The 15716-nt window shown below is 42.9% G+C and overlaps 1 protein-coding gene across 1 annotated transcript in view; it reads left to right on the top strand.

Moving 5' to 3' along the window:
- The window catches only part of FNDC3B (fibronectin type III domain containing 3B), a 181991-nt gene that overhangs the window by 159075 nt on the left and 7200 nt on the right, over positions 1-15716 (top strand). The window contains exons 23-24 of the mRNA XM_054385962.1: positions 7698-7864; positions 12471-12598. Coding sequence (XP_054241937.1) covers positions 7698-7864; positions 12471-12598 — 295 coding nt within the window. The remainder of the gene's footprint in view (positions 1-7697; positions 7865-12470; positions 12599-15716) is intronic.

Below are 15716 nucleotides of genomic sequence, written 5' to 3'. Positions count from 1 at the left end.
AAAGCAAATGAAGAACGAGTGCCAGGGCATATGGCATGCTCCAGTTTAGTCTGCAAACCTGGCTAAATAGAAAGGTAACATTCAGAAAAATCATTCAGGTAATCTCTTTGCTTCATACTGTTGTGCTGTGTAGATGAATATTGCTATTAGCAGCAATGATGTTTATATTAAGAGCATTTTGATCAGGTGCTTGGGGCTTTGCAGTGAGTGCTGTGCAAACGGAAGAACTGTTCCAAGTGTACAAAGCTTAACTTGTTAATTCTTCAGCTTTGTTCCCAGAGAGCAGGAGTAAGCCAACAGTTTTAGGAGATCTGAGTTAACTGTGTGTGCATCATCTCTTGAAGCAGTGAGCTGTGAGAAAACTATGTTAAATGTTTGAGATTAAATGTTTCAGCTGTTGGGAATCTAGTGAGACACAAGATTAGATGCTATTCCAGAAGTGTTTTCAAAGAATCTCTGGTTTGATGGGAAACTTAATAGTTAACTATGTAGAAACACAGTGGAACAATTTTTCTCTTGCATTGTGATCTGTGTACATCTGCAGGTACTTCAGTGTTCATGGGTGTAACTGAATATTCCATGTAGCACATCATAAATAAGAGCAGCACCTAGATCAAAGATGATTATCATAATGAAAGCAATTTTCTGCACATTTGTAACAGTCTCATAAGAAACATAATGCCTTAATTAGAGTAATGAGTCTTTGATAGCTGAAGGGGTTTAGCTTAGAGCAACAGGATCATGTTGGCCAGTTTTCCAAGAGCACACCTCTAGGCTCCATCTTCATTTTGGTGAAGTTGGTAAATTTAGAGGCTGTACTTGGCTTCCTCAGTGGTCTTTGCCAAAAGAGATTGATGAGACTGGCACATCAGTAAGTGGTTGTGAACACAGCATGCTGAATGAATTTCATTTTAAGGTTCATAGACTTGCTACCATACCAGAAAAATGGTTTGTAGTGCTGCAAAAAGAAGGTAGAGATGCCTGTGGCTGTGAGAGCATGTCCAGGGAGGTGGTTGAGTCACCATCCCTGGAGGTGTTCAAGAGGGGATTGGACGTGGCACTTGGTGACATGGTTTAGTAGTCATGAGCTCTTGGCTGACAGGTTGGACTTGATGATCCTTGAGGTCTTTTCCAACCTTACTGATTCTGTGATAATTTGCTACTGCTGAACTGTGTTTTGTTCTTTGGTTTTAGCTTTAAGGCCACCCTTACTTACATCTGCTGCTAATTATTAACACACTACCATTGCAAGCCATGCTGTTGGGAGCTGCCTAGCAATCCAGTTCTTCCTGACTGTATATTTTCAACAGACCGTTGGATACTGTAATTTCTCCCAGACCTTTCCTTCAAATGCTGTTAATTCACCTTAAATTGTGCTTAGGATTATCCCTCCTAACTGTTCCTTGGCCTTTGATGTGGCTGTGCACTGGAAACCTCTTTCAGGCACTTTGCTGACCTGTCTTCCATTCCTCACAAATGTGCCCAGAAACTCCTTCCAAAAAAATAAAAATCAAAAAAGGCAAATTTTCTTGCTGTGGCAGAGCTTCTGTAGGTTAAGGCACCTCCACTTCGAATCATTCCAAACCTCTGACAAGTGACTTGTCTGTGGTAAATACAGATGATGTGCTCAAATTCAGCAGCAGATGAAAGATGATGTAGTGAAGCAAGCTAAAAATCTATTCTTGGCTGCGAAATGCTCTTTGTCTAGCCTGCAGATGTGCTAGGTAATGAAGCAAAGAAAACAAGGCTCTTTCCATCTGACTGCTATCACTTCTATTCCTGTTTTTTTTCCTCCTCTCCACTTAATTTTGTTTTCTGAAGGAAGGAAAAGTTGCTGCCTTCAGTGGGTCCTAGTAGTAGTAGTAGCACCTATAACCAAAATTGTATTGACAGGGCATTGTGGAAGTTGGTTTCTAAATGCAGTATGAACAGGCAATAGATTATTAAAACTTCCCAAAAGGGACCTTATGGAATACAGATCTTCAGATCAGAAGGACCAAGGCTTCATGTCTCTTTGGTCCACACCTTGTGTTAGGTCTGGAAGTCAGGGTTGGAGGAGCACAAAACTTTTGGGAACCCCTGCCCAGATACTTGTCTTCCCTCAGCACCATCTGCAAAGGAGATGCCAAAGAGTGGCTTGAAAAAGGTGTCCCAAAGCTGAAAGGATTACTGGTTCTAGGAGCACTGATGGATATGAGGGTGCTGCAGATGTCAAGCCTTTCTCTTGGAGCTGAACATTTTAAAATACAGCAGAAATCAATTAAATGCTTTTGTTTGGAAGCTTTGCTTTCCTTGGTGCCACTGCATAGTCTAGGGAGCTGCTGGTGGGGAAAGAAAATTACATAAATCAACATTCTTTAAACAAAATGGAGGAGTAGTCTAAGGAAATGGTTGTGCAGACAACAGGGACATTGTGATACTATTAGAAGAGGTGTTGATTTGTGAGATTCATGTACTTTGAGTTTCCAGTTTTGCCATTGTCTGTGCATGAAGCCTCAGGTTGCCAGGTCAGACCAGTGCTGTATCAATGATTTCCCTCCAGCCAAAGCTGTGGCAGATGACTGTGTCTTTCTGGCAAACAGTAACAGAACCACTCCAGGGGCTTTTCAAGCCTTTGTACCTCGGCTCAGCGCTGTATGGAGTATTTTCTTTCAATTAAATAGTTCTAAGGACACAGCTCAATGGTTCTAAGTTACTACAACGTAGAACCCAAGAGTTTGAAAGGGACCTTGCTTATTAAAGCGTGCTGAGAACTAACGAGCAGAGGTAGAGTGAGTACATTCATATTCCTCTGCTCGACTGGAAGTGACTCAGTGGGAGGAAAGAAAATAGCTGCCACATGTGAAATGTTTCCAAGATGATCTTCACTGAGAATCAAAAAGGTGTTGATGAAAACCTAACAGCAGTGGTGTCTCCCAAACGATCGTACCAGGACATTGCGTTCTCTCTGCTCGGCTGCATGTAGGTAAATGAATAACCCATGACTGACATGAGAATGTCTGGGAAGTGGGGAATTGGAATTGCTCAAGTGAGATGAGGGAGAAGTAGCCACTGGGGGGATGTCTCTGTCCCTGGAGAAAGTTGCTTTCTTTTCAGTTTCTGCTGTTATTTCAGTGAAGAGGCAACCCTGCAGCACGTTCAATTAGAATAAGAAAGGTTTGCTTGTGCAAACTTCCAAAAAAAAAAAAAAAAAAAAAAAAAAGCCTTGATGGAGGTGTGTTGAGAATGTCATTAACCTACAGGGGTGGTCTTTTTCCAAAGGCAGGGTGCCAGTTAAAGGTGTGTAGCCTGCTGTCTTTTAAACTGAGCATTCTTCGTGCTTATCTACACGCTTTGGGGATTGATGTGAAGGTAAGTAGAGGTTAGAGCATGAAGTCATCTTGGTTGAGACACACTTGAGCATCCTTTGTGTTTTGGTTTTGTCTGTCTTGGAAGGGAAGAGTGTTGAGGAAATATGAAATGAAAGTGTAAGCACTTCCACCCTCTCTAAGTGTGTTCCTCTCTAGGAACCAGGAGCACTTTTGATTTGTCTAATCTTCTTGTGTCCCCATTCTATCTCACAGTTTTACCAGTACAATAGTTATAATGTAACATTGGAACTAACCAGTGTAAGTCTGTCCTATTTAGAGAGATCTTTACCTCTATCAATTCTCAAATACAGTTCACCTTCTAGCCCTATGAATTTCTGTACTGAAGGAGCATCATGGGGATGGGAACAGCCAGTTTGGGGAGGTTGGGGCAGTCTTAGCAGCCAGACCTCTGAAGGACCATAGCATTTGTGTGCATTTTCACTGAAGTTTAACTATTTCAACATTGCAGCTAAGGTAATATTCATTTTGATTGAAGAGAGAAGTGGCAGTTTGTCAGGCTGCAGTATTTGTCATGTCCAACAGTGTGCCCATTCCTCACCTCCAACCTAGCTATGCAGGGAGGAAGGATGGAGAGGAGGTTCTGTAGAACCATGTGCTTGCCTCTCTAAGTTTCTCAGCTTCCAGCTGCACTGATGTGCAAATTGTTGCTGCCCTGTGGAGAGTGGGACTTGTGTCTTTTCACATTCAATTTATGAATGACTTAAGGCTCTCTTAAATAAGTGAAGTGGGATGTAAGGGGGAAAAAAAATCCACCCCCACAATGTAGTTGAGCTCTCGCTCTGAGAAGCCAAAACGTTTTTTCTGGCTGTGCTTTGTTTGTGACCATGCTTATGGCATCCCACAGCATCTGGGAAGCAAAACTCATTGTCCATGTTCAGAATGGAGTAGAGGCTGGAAGAAGATGAGAGGGAGAAAGACAATGTGGGAGCTTTTTCAGGTGTAGATTAAGTCAACTTTTAAATGGATAAGAGATTAAGTCCTTGCAAACAAGCTCAAAGCTGGCTTGTTCTTAAGCTGTATAGAGCAAGGTCTTGATAAAGCACGGTGAGCAGTGTCACATTTGTCAAGAAGGCAAAGGTATACAGAGCTCACATTTAAATGTGCCTTTTAAATTAGATTTAGATCTAAATCTAAATCTTTAGATTTAAAAAGTGAACTTGCAGTAGTATGAACACATTATCATACTTTAGGCCATTCTTCAACATATGCAGACATCACAGTAGCAGTGTGCAATGCCACTGACTGGTTCACCTTTTAAGTTTGTTGTGATCCTTCAGCAGAAAGCCCAGGAGAGTTAAAGAAGGTTGTAGGATATATTAGTCCAAGTCTATTGCTTTCTACAGCAAATAACTGCACTATTTTGAAAAATAACAGAAAGAATTCTGGAGGGGAATATAAAGTACCTGCTTTAGACATGAGGAAAACAATACATTCTTATCCAGAAGTCTCTACTATTTTGAAGTTCAAATATTTCATCTTCTTTACGCTGCCAGCATTGTGATCTGCATCTTCAAACACAGTTAGAAAGCATTATTGTCATAGTAAAACCCAAGAGCAATTGACCTTGATTGACTTTACCAGCCTTTCTTCTCCAAAATTGGAAGCTCTCTTTCTTCAAAGATGGTTGTAGCTCAAAAATTTAAGTGTACTTCCACTTAAGTGTGTCTTGTGTGTTGAACATAGATGCAAGCAATGGGTTTTGTTTTCATTACAAATGGGTTTTTTAGATAGAGAAGTAAAAAGGGATGGAGGTGGAAACCAAATGAGAGTATTTGTCCAGTTCCAAAATGACTGGAGGAGATCAAGTGGTTTGCCAGATCATTTTTTCAGTGTTAATGGAACCTTAGTCATATTCCAAAGGTAGAAGTGTAATTTGAGGACTAAGTAATTGGCATTCACCACATAAGCATGTCTAGCAAGTGTACCATGAGCCCAAACCAGGGCATGGCTGTGCCTGCATGCTAGCTGGTGAGGTGTATTCATCCTCCCTTCTTCCCTAGCTCCACAGATGATTGCAAAGAGGGCATTAGCCTAAAATACTGCATTGCATCTTTTTTTTTTTTTTTTTTTTTTGCTCACTGTTGCCCTTGGATCAGGGTCAGAGACAAGTCTCTGCACTTCTGTGAGTGCTGCAGTGGATTCTGAGCCAGCTGCCTGATTGAGCTATAAGAGGTGGAGAGTGAGAGACAGTAGTCTTGTCTCTTCAGTCTTAATGCTGCCCTAAATACATGTGCTTTGTTCATCACTCAGTCAAACCCAAGAAACATGATTTCATGAGAACAGGTCTGTGGCAGGCATTTGAAATGTGCCACAGGTGCTCACATGAGCCTCCAAAATGTGGGGTAGCAGGCAGCCCTTAAAACTCTGTAAGCATAAGGTTGAAAATAAAAAATAAATTATTCTTTGGGAACTGGCTCTAAAATCTCCTCTTAAAAACTTGTTGGGTGCAGGTCTTTGATTTCCAAGCAAGGTGAGGGGCTCACTAAAACTTGGGGGTGGGTAGTAAGTCCCATTAGTCCTCAGAGTACATTTCCAGCTATTTAAATTACCTGAACATTTCTTTTTATTACAGATGACTCTTGATCTCTCTGTTTGTACTTCCATGGATTTCAATCATAATGTAATATAAATTGATTTCTGTCCCTGAGAGCTAATGACAGACCCAGTTTCTTTGAAATGCTCAAATTGCTTATGCTGCTTATATCTCATGCAAAGCCAAAGGATAAAGCTAGCACCTAGACAGGGAGGTCAAACCCAAATTTCTTTGTTGGCTCCCTGGTGATTTAAAATCCGCTGAAATGGTGAAGATATTTGAATAAGTGTAGGAAATCATCAAAAAAAATCTGTGGTCCTGCACAGTGAACTTCATGTTCTCCAGGTTCAGGATGATTGCAAGTAAGACCTTGTTCCCCAGCAAATTGATTCAGGATGCTGGTTGCTTCCTCTTTATTTACCCTCATCCCCATTCTGCTCAGCCCCCTAGGGGTCAGGATCTCAGTTAGAAATTGCTGGCTGCTGTACAACTGCTACTGAAAAGCATTTATCTGAGCAGAGCAAGTGGAAATAGAAGTCAGATTCTCTCTAGCAACTGTACTTTTTTTTTTTTTTTTGCTTTTTAAGGAATAAGTGACATTGATTTTGTTCTGCACTACATTGTTGGACAAGTTTGTCCAGCAAATGCTGATGTTTGGTCTTGTCAATGGATGTGTTTGGGAAGTCACTTCCTCAGTGTTGTGTCCTTTTTCTTCTCAGCCTGCTCTCAAGCAGAGCTGTCAGCACAAGCGTCTGTTTAGCTTGGAGAAGAGGAGGCTGAAGGGGGATCTTAATGCTTAAAAATATCAAAGGGATGAGTGTCAAGAAAATGGGGAAAGAACTCTTCTTGGAAAGAACTTCAGTGGTCCCCAGTGACAGGACAAGAGATAATGGGCATAAACTTGAACATAGGAAGTTCCATCTAAACTTGAGAAGGAACTTCTTTGAGGGTGACAGAGCACTAGAAGAGGCTGCCAAGAGAGGTGATGGGATCTCCATCTCTGGAGACTTTCAAGGCTCACCTGGATGTGTTCCTGTCAGCTTTAGGTGATCCTGCTCTAGCAGGAAGGTTGGACTCTATGATCTTCAGAGGTCCCTTCTAACCTGTGGTTCTGTGTTTATGAGATGGCAGCCATCCTCTATATCCCCCTCTCTGGAGTTGTGCTTCCCATGTGCCTTTGCACCCATAGACCACCATGTGTTCTCTCCAGGTCTGTTTCTGCCTGTGCTGTTTGGCTCTCTTCAATCTGTGAACTCTTCAGAACTTAGAAGTGTGTAATATATTACACATCTATTGCCCCATCCATATGTTCTGACTTAAACAGAGTTACTCTGGCTTTAAGGTGGCACAGCTGAGTGTAAGATGTGGTCTTTGAGTCCTGATGTGCAAATTGAGTGCAAATCTAGCAATAAAAGATTCAAAGTACTAACCTTGTTTTAAACATGAAACCAGTAGCAGGCATGGTGTGTTGTAGCAGGGCCCAAGCTGAATCCATTTTGATTACTAGGGAGTAGGAAATGCACTGACAGATGGTTTTGTTTTCATGATCATTCCCATGATCACTTTGCAAGGTAAGTAGAGTTGCAAAAGGAGCAGTGAACTTCTGCTTCCCCTAACCTACTAGTCATCAGTAGCATGTTACTAATGTGCTGCTGTTGTCCTTCCCTTTCACAGCTCTGCAAAGCACTTTGTGCCAGTTTTCACAACATGGGTGCCCTGTGCTGGTGTGTCAGAGCCAGCAGTGTCAGTGCTGCTCCAGTGTAACCAGGTGTTCTCCTCTCTATCCTTTCCAGGTTTATCCCAATTTACAGGGGACCGAGTCACACGTACAAGATACAGAGGCTGACAGAATCCACTTGTTACTCCTTCAGAATACAGGCAGTCAATGATGCTGGGGAGGGACCTTTCTCAGAAATATGTACCTTCTGCACAACGAAGTCAGTCCCACCTGCCATCAAAGGTATGCATTTTTTTTTTTTTATACATATATAAGTAACATGTAGCTGATTAACTGGTAAGTATGCAGTGTGTTAGTAAGGTTTAATGTAAGTGCATGATAACACATGGGAGTAATCAGTTTGTGCTGCCAGGGACAGGTGGAGTTCCTCAAGGGTCTATCCTGGTGCAGTGCTGTTTAACATCTTTGTCAGTGACATGGACAGTGGCATTGAGTGCACCTTCAGCAGGTTTGGCAATGACACCAAGCTACGTGGTGCCCTGGACTCTCTTGAGGGAAGGGATGGCATCCAGGAGGATCTTGACAGGCTTGAGAAGTGGGCCAGTGACAACAACTGCATGAGGTTCAACAAGTCAAAGTGCAAGGTCCGGCACCTGGGCTGGGCCAGTGCCAGGCACAGATCCAGGCTGGGTGCAGAATGGGTTGAGAGTACCTCTGAAGAATGAGACCTGGGTGTACTGATTGATGAGAAGCTCAACAGGAGCTGGCAGTGCACTCATGCAGCCCAGAAGGCAAATTGTATCCTAGGCTTCATAACAGGACTGTGGCCAGCAGGTAAAAGAGAGAGGATTCTGCCCCTTTACTCCAGAGGAGGGCCACAAAAATGATCTAAGGGCTGGAACACCCCTGCTAGGAGGGTAGGCTGAGGGAGCTGGGGTTGTTCAGCCCAGAGAAGAGAAGGCTCCAGGCGGACCTTAGAGCTGCCTGCCATTACCAAAAGGGATCCTACTGGAAGGCTGGAGAGGGACTTTTCATAAGAGTATCTAGAGATGAGGGGGAATGGTTTTAACCTGAGGGAGAGTAGGTTTAGACAGGATCTTAGGAAGAAGTTCTTCAGTATGAGGGTGGTGAGACTCTGGAACAGGCTGCCCAGGGAGGTTGTGGATGCATCCCTGGGCATGTTCAATGCAAGGTTGGACAAGGCCTTGAGCAGCCAAGTCTAGTTGAGAGGCATCCCTGCCCATGGTGGGGAGGTTGGAGTAGATGATCTGTAAGGTCCCTTCCAGCCTAAGCCATTCTGTGAGTCTTATGAAGTTACACTATAGTGGGAAGCTGAATTGTCACCCAAAACTGCATACAAACAATGGAAGTGTTATACCAACCACTGCTGTCACACATAAACAGTTAAGGTGCTGCTGCTAACAATGCTGTTTACCAGGGGATTGCTCTGGATTACCACAGCACTTCCATAAGGGATGGAACAGCTGTAGTATCATTTTACTCAGCATGAGTAAAATGTAAGGTTGTTTTTAGTTGTGTAGGTGATGTCCAGCATAATATGATGTTCAGTTTATTTTTCCTGCAGTCTATAAATCAGTCGTGATGTTTCACATACACAAAGCAACAGATTTAGAACTCAGTGTTCCACCAGAAGAACCAAAGGTCTAATTAAATGAAGTTTTAGAAGGAAATGTCTTACTCTGTGTACATTTTGACACCTAAGTAATTTTGCTCCTTCCTTCCAAGCAGAACTATTACAAAGATAGTGGGTCTGCTGTGTTGGCTCTCAGATAAACTGAGCTGAAATCAGATGCACCTTTTTTCTCTAGGTGTGTAAAACTCCTTTGTCAAGCAGTACCATTTACTGTGAGAAACAGCAACTGCCAGTTTGTCAGGCAGGTTTTGTTTGCTGTATTTAAAATCTGGCTCTGGTGATTTTTACACCATTCATAAACAAAAGATGTGGAGAGGGGAGGGCACTGCTGGGGTGTAATGCCCTGGTCTTCAGGTTAGCTGCTCTGAATCACCTCCAGAAAGAACAAGACCCTCCAAGTTAAAGGGAACATTGGGAGACTGGCTCCACTATGCTAAAATCAGCATGTGCAAGAATCCCACCTTTCCCATGGGGAAGGGCTGAGAGACTGGAGCTGTTTAGCCAGGAGAAGAGCAGACTGAGCAGGGATCTTTTCAGTGTTTATCAACGTCTAAAGGGTGGGTGTCAAGAGGATGGGGACAGACTCTCTTCCAGTGGTTCCCAGTTACAGGACAAGGGGCAACAGGCACAAGCTGGAGGTTCCATCTGAACATGAGGAAAAATTTCTTTCCCTTGAGGGTGCCAGAGCACTTGGCCAGGCTCCCCAGAGATCACAGAATCACAGAATGGTGGGGGCTGGAAGGGACCCCCAAAGATCATCTAGTCCAACCCCCAAGCCAGAGCAGGATCACCTAGAGTAGATCACACAGGAGATGTTGTGGAGTCTTTTTCTCTGAAGAGATTTAAAACCTGCCTGGATGCAATCCTGTGCAACCTGTTCTGGGTGACCCTGCTTTAGCAGTGAGTTGGACTAGGTGATCTCCAGAGGTCCCTTCCAACCTCCATCATTCTGTGATTCATTTTTACCTGAATATCCCCTGGGTTTTGGCATTTGCTTCAGTGATGTTTCTGGAAGAAGATGACTATATGTGTGTGGTGTAGAGCAGGAGGGTAAATACCCTTACCCAACAGTGAATTATCATGCTTCACTCTATTCTGCTGTTTCAAGATACACTCCCCAGCAAAGCAAAGGGAGCTCTTCCTAGATGAAGCAGGCTGACTTGGGTGTTGTGGCAGGGAGGGTGTGCCTCACAGCTTCAGCATCTGCAGGTGGTTGTAGTGCCTGGGCACAGGCACATGTCTCCTAGATGCTGAGTCTGTGTTGCTGTTCTCCCTTTAGCTGCACTAAATGGATAAAACCAGCACAGGGATGCTGGAATGCATTATAGTCATGTGTTCAGTTTGTTGGATGGAAATTCATTTTAGTAAGTTCAGATACCACCTGGGTTTCTGTTTTGAACTCCCTCCTGCCTGTTTGGTTCCTGTTGAACATGACTCACACCTCGTCTGAATATCAAGCAGTTCAGATAGGGTGCAAATACCAGGTTGTGTGTGGGCTGGGACCACAGGTACATGACAAAACACTGGCTGTAACAGAGAGAAGGGCACAGCAGAACCAGCTGTAGGGATGTAATGCTATAGGGAAAAAAAGATCTGTTGAGGCAGAATGATGGTGGTGATTCTCTTGTGTGTTTGGAGCAATACAGAGGAACATGTATGATAAACCTAGAGCAGTTTTTCCTGTATCAGAAGCACATGCCTGTTCTCTTGTAAAGTATCCTAATCACTTATTTAGGGATAACAACCCTAAAGCAGCATTATTGTTAGTGGCAGTGTTCTGTGTCAGACCAAAATCTACTTGTATCAGGGTGGGGGATGGAAGGAGGAAGGAAAATAATTGAGACTGTTGTTGTCAGCTGAGATGAAAGTGTCTATTATCAGTCTCTCAACACTGGCAGATGTGCAGAGAGAAACAAATGGGTATTGATTACATTTGCTCCACGTATGATTCATGTGTTCTCTTGGGCGGTAATAAATTAAGCTAAAATTCATGTAATGCATGCAGCAGCAGCACTTGTTTCTGTGATAGACTCTCCTGTTGTCTGCCTTCCTAGGCCTGGGCATCTCAAATGCTGTTAACAAGCTCATGTCCTTGCACGTGCACATGTTAACCACTTGCTAAAGTGTTCACTTTCATTTCTTTGGCTTCTCCCAGTGTCATTTCTTTGATTGTGTGCTTGTTTGCTCTGCCTGTCAGCTCTGGGTGCTGTCACAGTTGTTTTGATGCCTTCCCAGGGCAGGTGTTTGGTTGCATATATAAGCATGCTGCTGCTGTTAGTGCTCTGCTCTGCTCACCTCCAAGCTTGCTGCTGGGCATCGTACACCATCTTTTGACTTTCAGCTGGTGAGAGGGACAGCAGTAACAGCTGTCAACTTGAATTTCTCTGGAGTTCTGTGAGAGCACTAGTGTAAGCCTGGCTTGAAGTAGCAGGTCTGACCATCTGAATGTCAGGCTCAGAATTAGGTACAAGTCCAAGTCTTTAAAATGATGCTTGTGCTTTGCATCCTGGGCTGGTCTTCATCTCTAAATCGGAATATTATTTACCTTCCCTTCTCACATTCCTTCTCCTAATTTTCCTGAATGGAATGATTGCCATTATTCCTCTCTTTCCATGACATGTAGCATGGGAGGAATATGCAGGCATCTTTGCTAACACAGATGCTTGCTCAGAACCTCCACAGAATTCCTGCTTCTATTAGTGCCACTGTAACTCATGCATTGGCTTCTGCTTTGAGAAGATCAGTGCACAGCATTGCAATTGAATTTTCAAAGTTCAAAGTTTTCTGTCACATCCACTCCCCCTTTCTAGCAGCTCATACAGCCGACAGGAGAGAGATGCTCTAACAGCTTGCTGTCCTCCTGCAGAAGTGATTCTGGGCCCTACAGTAAACTTGTTCATCAGCTCTAAATGGTACCCAATGCTTTGTGAAAAGTGTTTGTAATTGTTTAAAACCACAGAGGTTCTGAACTGCTTAATCAGGCAAGATTGTCCTGAAATGAAGGAGAGTTTGCCATGACTTCAAAGTTTTACTTCTTTCAGCCAGTACTGATGGCAGTTTGATTTTTTTTTTTTTGACTGCATAAATACAGTGCAGATGATGTGCTACTAACCCCTGTGATGTCCTAAAGTTCTCCTTTTAAAATGTTCTCGTGTTTATTACAGTGCACAGAAAATGAATAAGATTTCAGTGCAGTCTTTGCCTTAAATGTTGACACATTTCATTTCATTGTAGCCCCTCGAGTGACACAGCTGAGAGGAAACGCCTGTGAAATTACCTGGGAAATGGTCCCACCCATGAAGGGTGATCCTGTTGGTTATGTTCTGCAGGTACTGGTTGGAAGAGAATCTGAATACAAGCAGGTAGGAAAACGGACTCCTTTTAATATTGCTGAATTGATGGCACAGTGGAAATGGTTTCAAACATTTGCTGTGCTGCTTCTTACAGCTGTATTGAGCTACATCCTGTGATGAGCTTTCAGGTGAACTTTGATGAAGGCTGAGTCAGAATTAAAGGCTCTGATATGTTGTTTTCTCCTCCAAAGGAGAATACAGAACACAATGATCTTACTGGAGTGGTTTGCACTCTGTCTGTAGTTAATCACTGTTCCTAACTCCACTAACCTCTGAAAAGGTACAGTTTTGTCCACCCATGCTTGCTTCTGAGCTGACTACCTCTAGCAAGAGGTAGTCTGAAGATGAGATGACCAAGATGAACTTCCTCATTCACTACACCTATTCCAAGACCCTCCATCAAGGACTTCAGTCAAGCACACAACTTTTAACTGGTTTGTTCAGCCATGCCATTCTTCTCTCAGGTTTTGATGCATGGATGTGGACTGCTGTGTATATCAGCTGCCCCACAGGAAGCAGTGTCCTTTCTGACACTGTGCAAACAAAGTGCAGCTCATCCTTCTTTCCTTGTCTGTCTTGATTGGAGATCACAAGTGGGCATTTCCCCAGAGAACTTGAAATGGAACAACTCATTCACAGCTTGATCTTTTCTTTCATCTGCTACAACTCTGTGTGATTTACAATAGACTTCATCTGGGCCATCTTCTCCCTGTCTTTTCTATCTCTCCAAAGAAGTCAAAACTGAGGAATTAGATATAGTAAACCTTAAATTTGACTCTTGAAAATATGAAAATCAAAACTGAGGAATTAGGTATATTAAACCTTAAATCTGACTCTTGAAAATATGAGTCCTTGCTTTGCAACTTTGTCTTTGTTCCTTGTCAGTCTGGTTTTTAGTGTTACTGTGAATTAATGAGTTATCAAAAGTAACATAAATAAAGGCAGGACAATTCACATGGGTGCTGAAGATTCAGAAACCTAACTGTTGTATTTGTTGGGCAATATTTGTGGTGCTGGTATAGGTAATAAAGTCTCTGTGTCCTGTGCTGGCCTCATAATGTCAGTGGTAAGTGGTTGTTACCTGTTTTACAAAATAGCTTTCATTTATAACCTCCACATACAGCTTTATTAAGCATAACCTCAGTGCTTAAAATGCTGTAGATGACCTTGGGGAAAACTGGGCATGGCTTCACCTTCCTTTGAGGTAGGTCATGGTTTAATCTTTGTAGTCAAAAAATTATGGTATGAAAAAAACCATCAGCAGTAAGGGAACTAAAAAGTGCCTTCAGGGTCTTATGTTGGGGGTCTTAATTTCTCACAAAACATGACCCAGATAAGGGATGTTTTGCTTGAGTTTTTGCAAGTAACCCATTAGAAGAAACTCCCAGCTGGGATGCTTAAAGCTGGCACTTGTGACTTCTGTAGGTGGGCTGGCTGATAACCAGCTGTGGAAAGGAGGGAGAGAGAGTTCCACTGTCTTCCCTTCTCAGAAATCAGTTTCCTCCATCAAAGTGATTTCTCTTCATCAGGGATGTGGGTGTCACCTCAGCACTGGGGCACATGGCTGGCTTACTGTCCATCAGCTGGGCTGCAGTAGCTACCTGCATTGCTCTTAGCTCCTAGGATGTGAATAGGAGATAATCTGCATACACATCTTTCAGTGATTTTTCTGGCTAATGCATTTCACTTTACCTTTGCTGTGGCATGTGTGTGACAACTTGCTGCTATTTAGCTGAAAAATACTATAGTAATAGTGGTGGTATGTTAATTACTTTTGATGTGCAAGTCCTCAATTTACTTTGAAACTTGTTTTGTTCAAGTGACATATGTGTTCTGCATGTGTATCTCAAGGGGCAAATTGTAATAGAGAAGTTTTGCAGATTGTTTTGATTTTCAGGCTATTGTAGATTTTCAGGTTATTAAATACATCCATGATAAAGAGTCTTAAGTGACTGGAGTTTCTACAGCAGTTCCCAGTGCATTTTTGCAAGATCTAGGGATAGCAGAGCTGGATAAGGAGGAGATAAATATGATGTAATTCCTGATGTCCCACTGGCAGGGAAATAAATGCAACAAATAGCTATTTCCAGGTATTTAGGAGCTGTGCAGGACTTTGTATCACATGTAGGGCCACTCTTTCTCAGATACCTTCCCCTTCTCTCACCCTCCAAGACACAGTTGTCTCAGTTCTGTGACACAGAATCACAGAATATCTCAAACTGGAAGGGACTCACAAGGGTGACATGTTTTACACCAGCCCAAGTGCAGATGAGTTTCACAGAACAAAAATCCACTTTTAAATAAATCATCTTAAAATTGAAACTTTTCAGCTAATGAACACGTAAAATTGTTTCTGTGTTCCAAAGCTGTAATCCTGTCAAGTCTCTTTATTTTCAGCAATTTAAAGGCAGCTGTTTAAGGGAAGATAGTAAACAGCTTTAACTAGGAAGACCTGTTACAAAGCCATGTGTCTGCTCCCAGTTGCTTTACTTCAGATGAATACAGCTAATAGGTGACCCAAACCAGTTTCCTCATTTTATCTTAAATCCCTTCATTCTTGCTCTCAGTGTTTAAATGAGTAAAAGCTTATGAGTGTAAGTTCATGTGCAGGAACATCCCAGAACAAACCAATTGAAGGGTAAAGCATTTACTAAGTGTTACCCTCTGTAGGAGTGACAATGCATGGCAGAAATCAAAATGATGATGCACATCCATCTATTGTTTGTGTAGGGAATGGGAGGATGTTTGTTAAATGTCTGTTTCTCCCCCCAGAAATTTTACAGAAAGATTTTTTTTCTGACCAGCTTAGGAGCCCTATGAGGAGAGGCTGAGGGAGCTGGGGTTGTTTAGCCTGGAGAAGAGGAGGCTCAGGGGTGACCTCATTGCTGTCTACAACTACCTGAAAGGAGGTTGCTACCAGGTGGGGGTTGGTCTCTTCTCCCAGGCAACCAGCACCAGAACAAGAGGACACAGTCTCAAGTTGTGCCAGGGGAGTTATAGGCTGGAGGTGAGGAGAAAGTTCTTCACAGAGAGAGATTTGCCGTTGGAATGGGCTGCCCAGGGAGGTGGTGGAGTCACTGTCCCTGGAGATGTTCAAGGAAAGACTGGATGAGGCACTTAGTGTCAT

The sequence above is a fragment of the Indicator indicator genome, chromosome 13 (genome assembly GCF_027791375.1).
Source record: "Indicator indicator isolate 239-I01 chromosome 13, UM_Iind_1.1, whole genome shotgun sequence".
Lineage (NCBI taxonomy): Eukaryota > Metazoa > Chordata > Aves > Piciformes > Indicatoridae > Indicator > Indicator indicator.
Note: the sequence above shows the minus strand (reverse complement) of the source record. Positions and strands in the feature narration are given on the sequence as shown.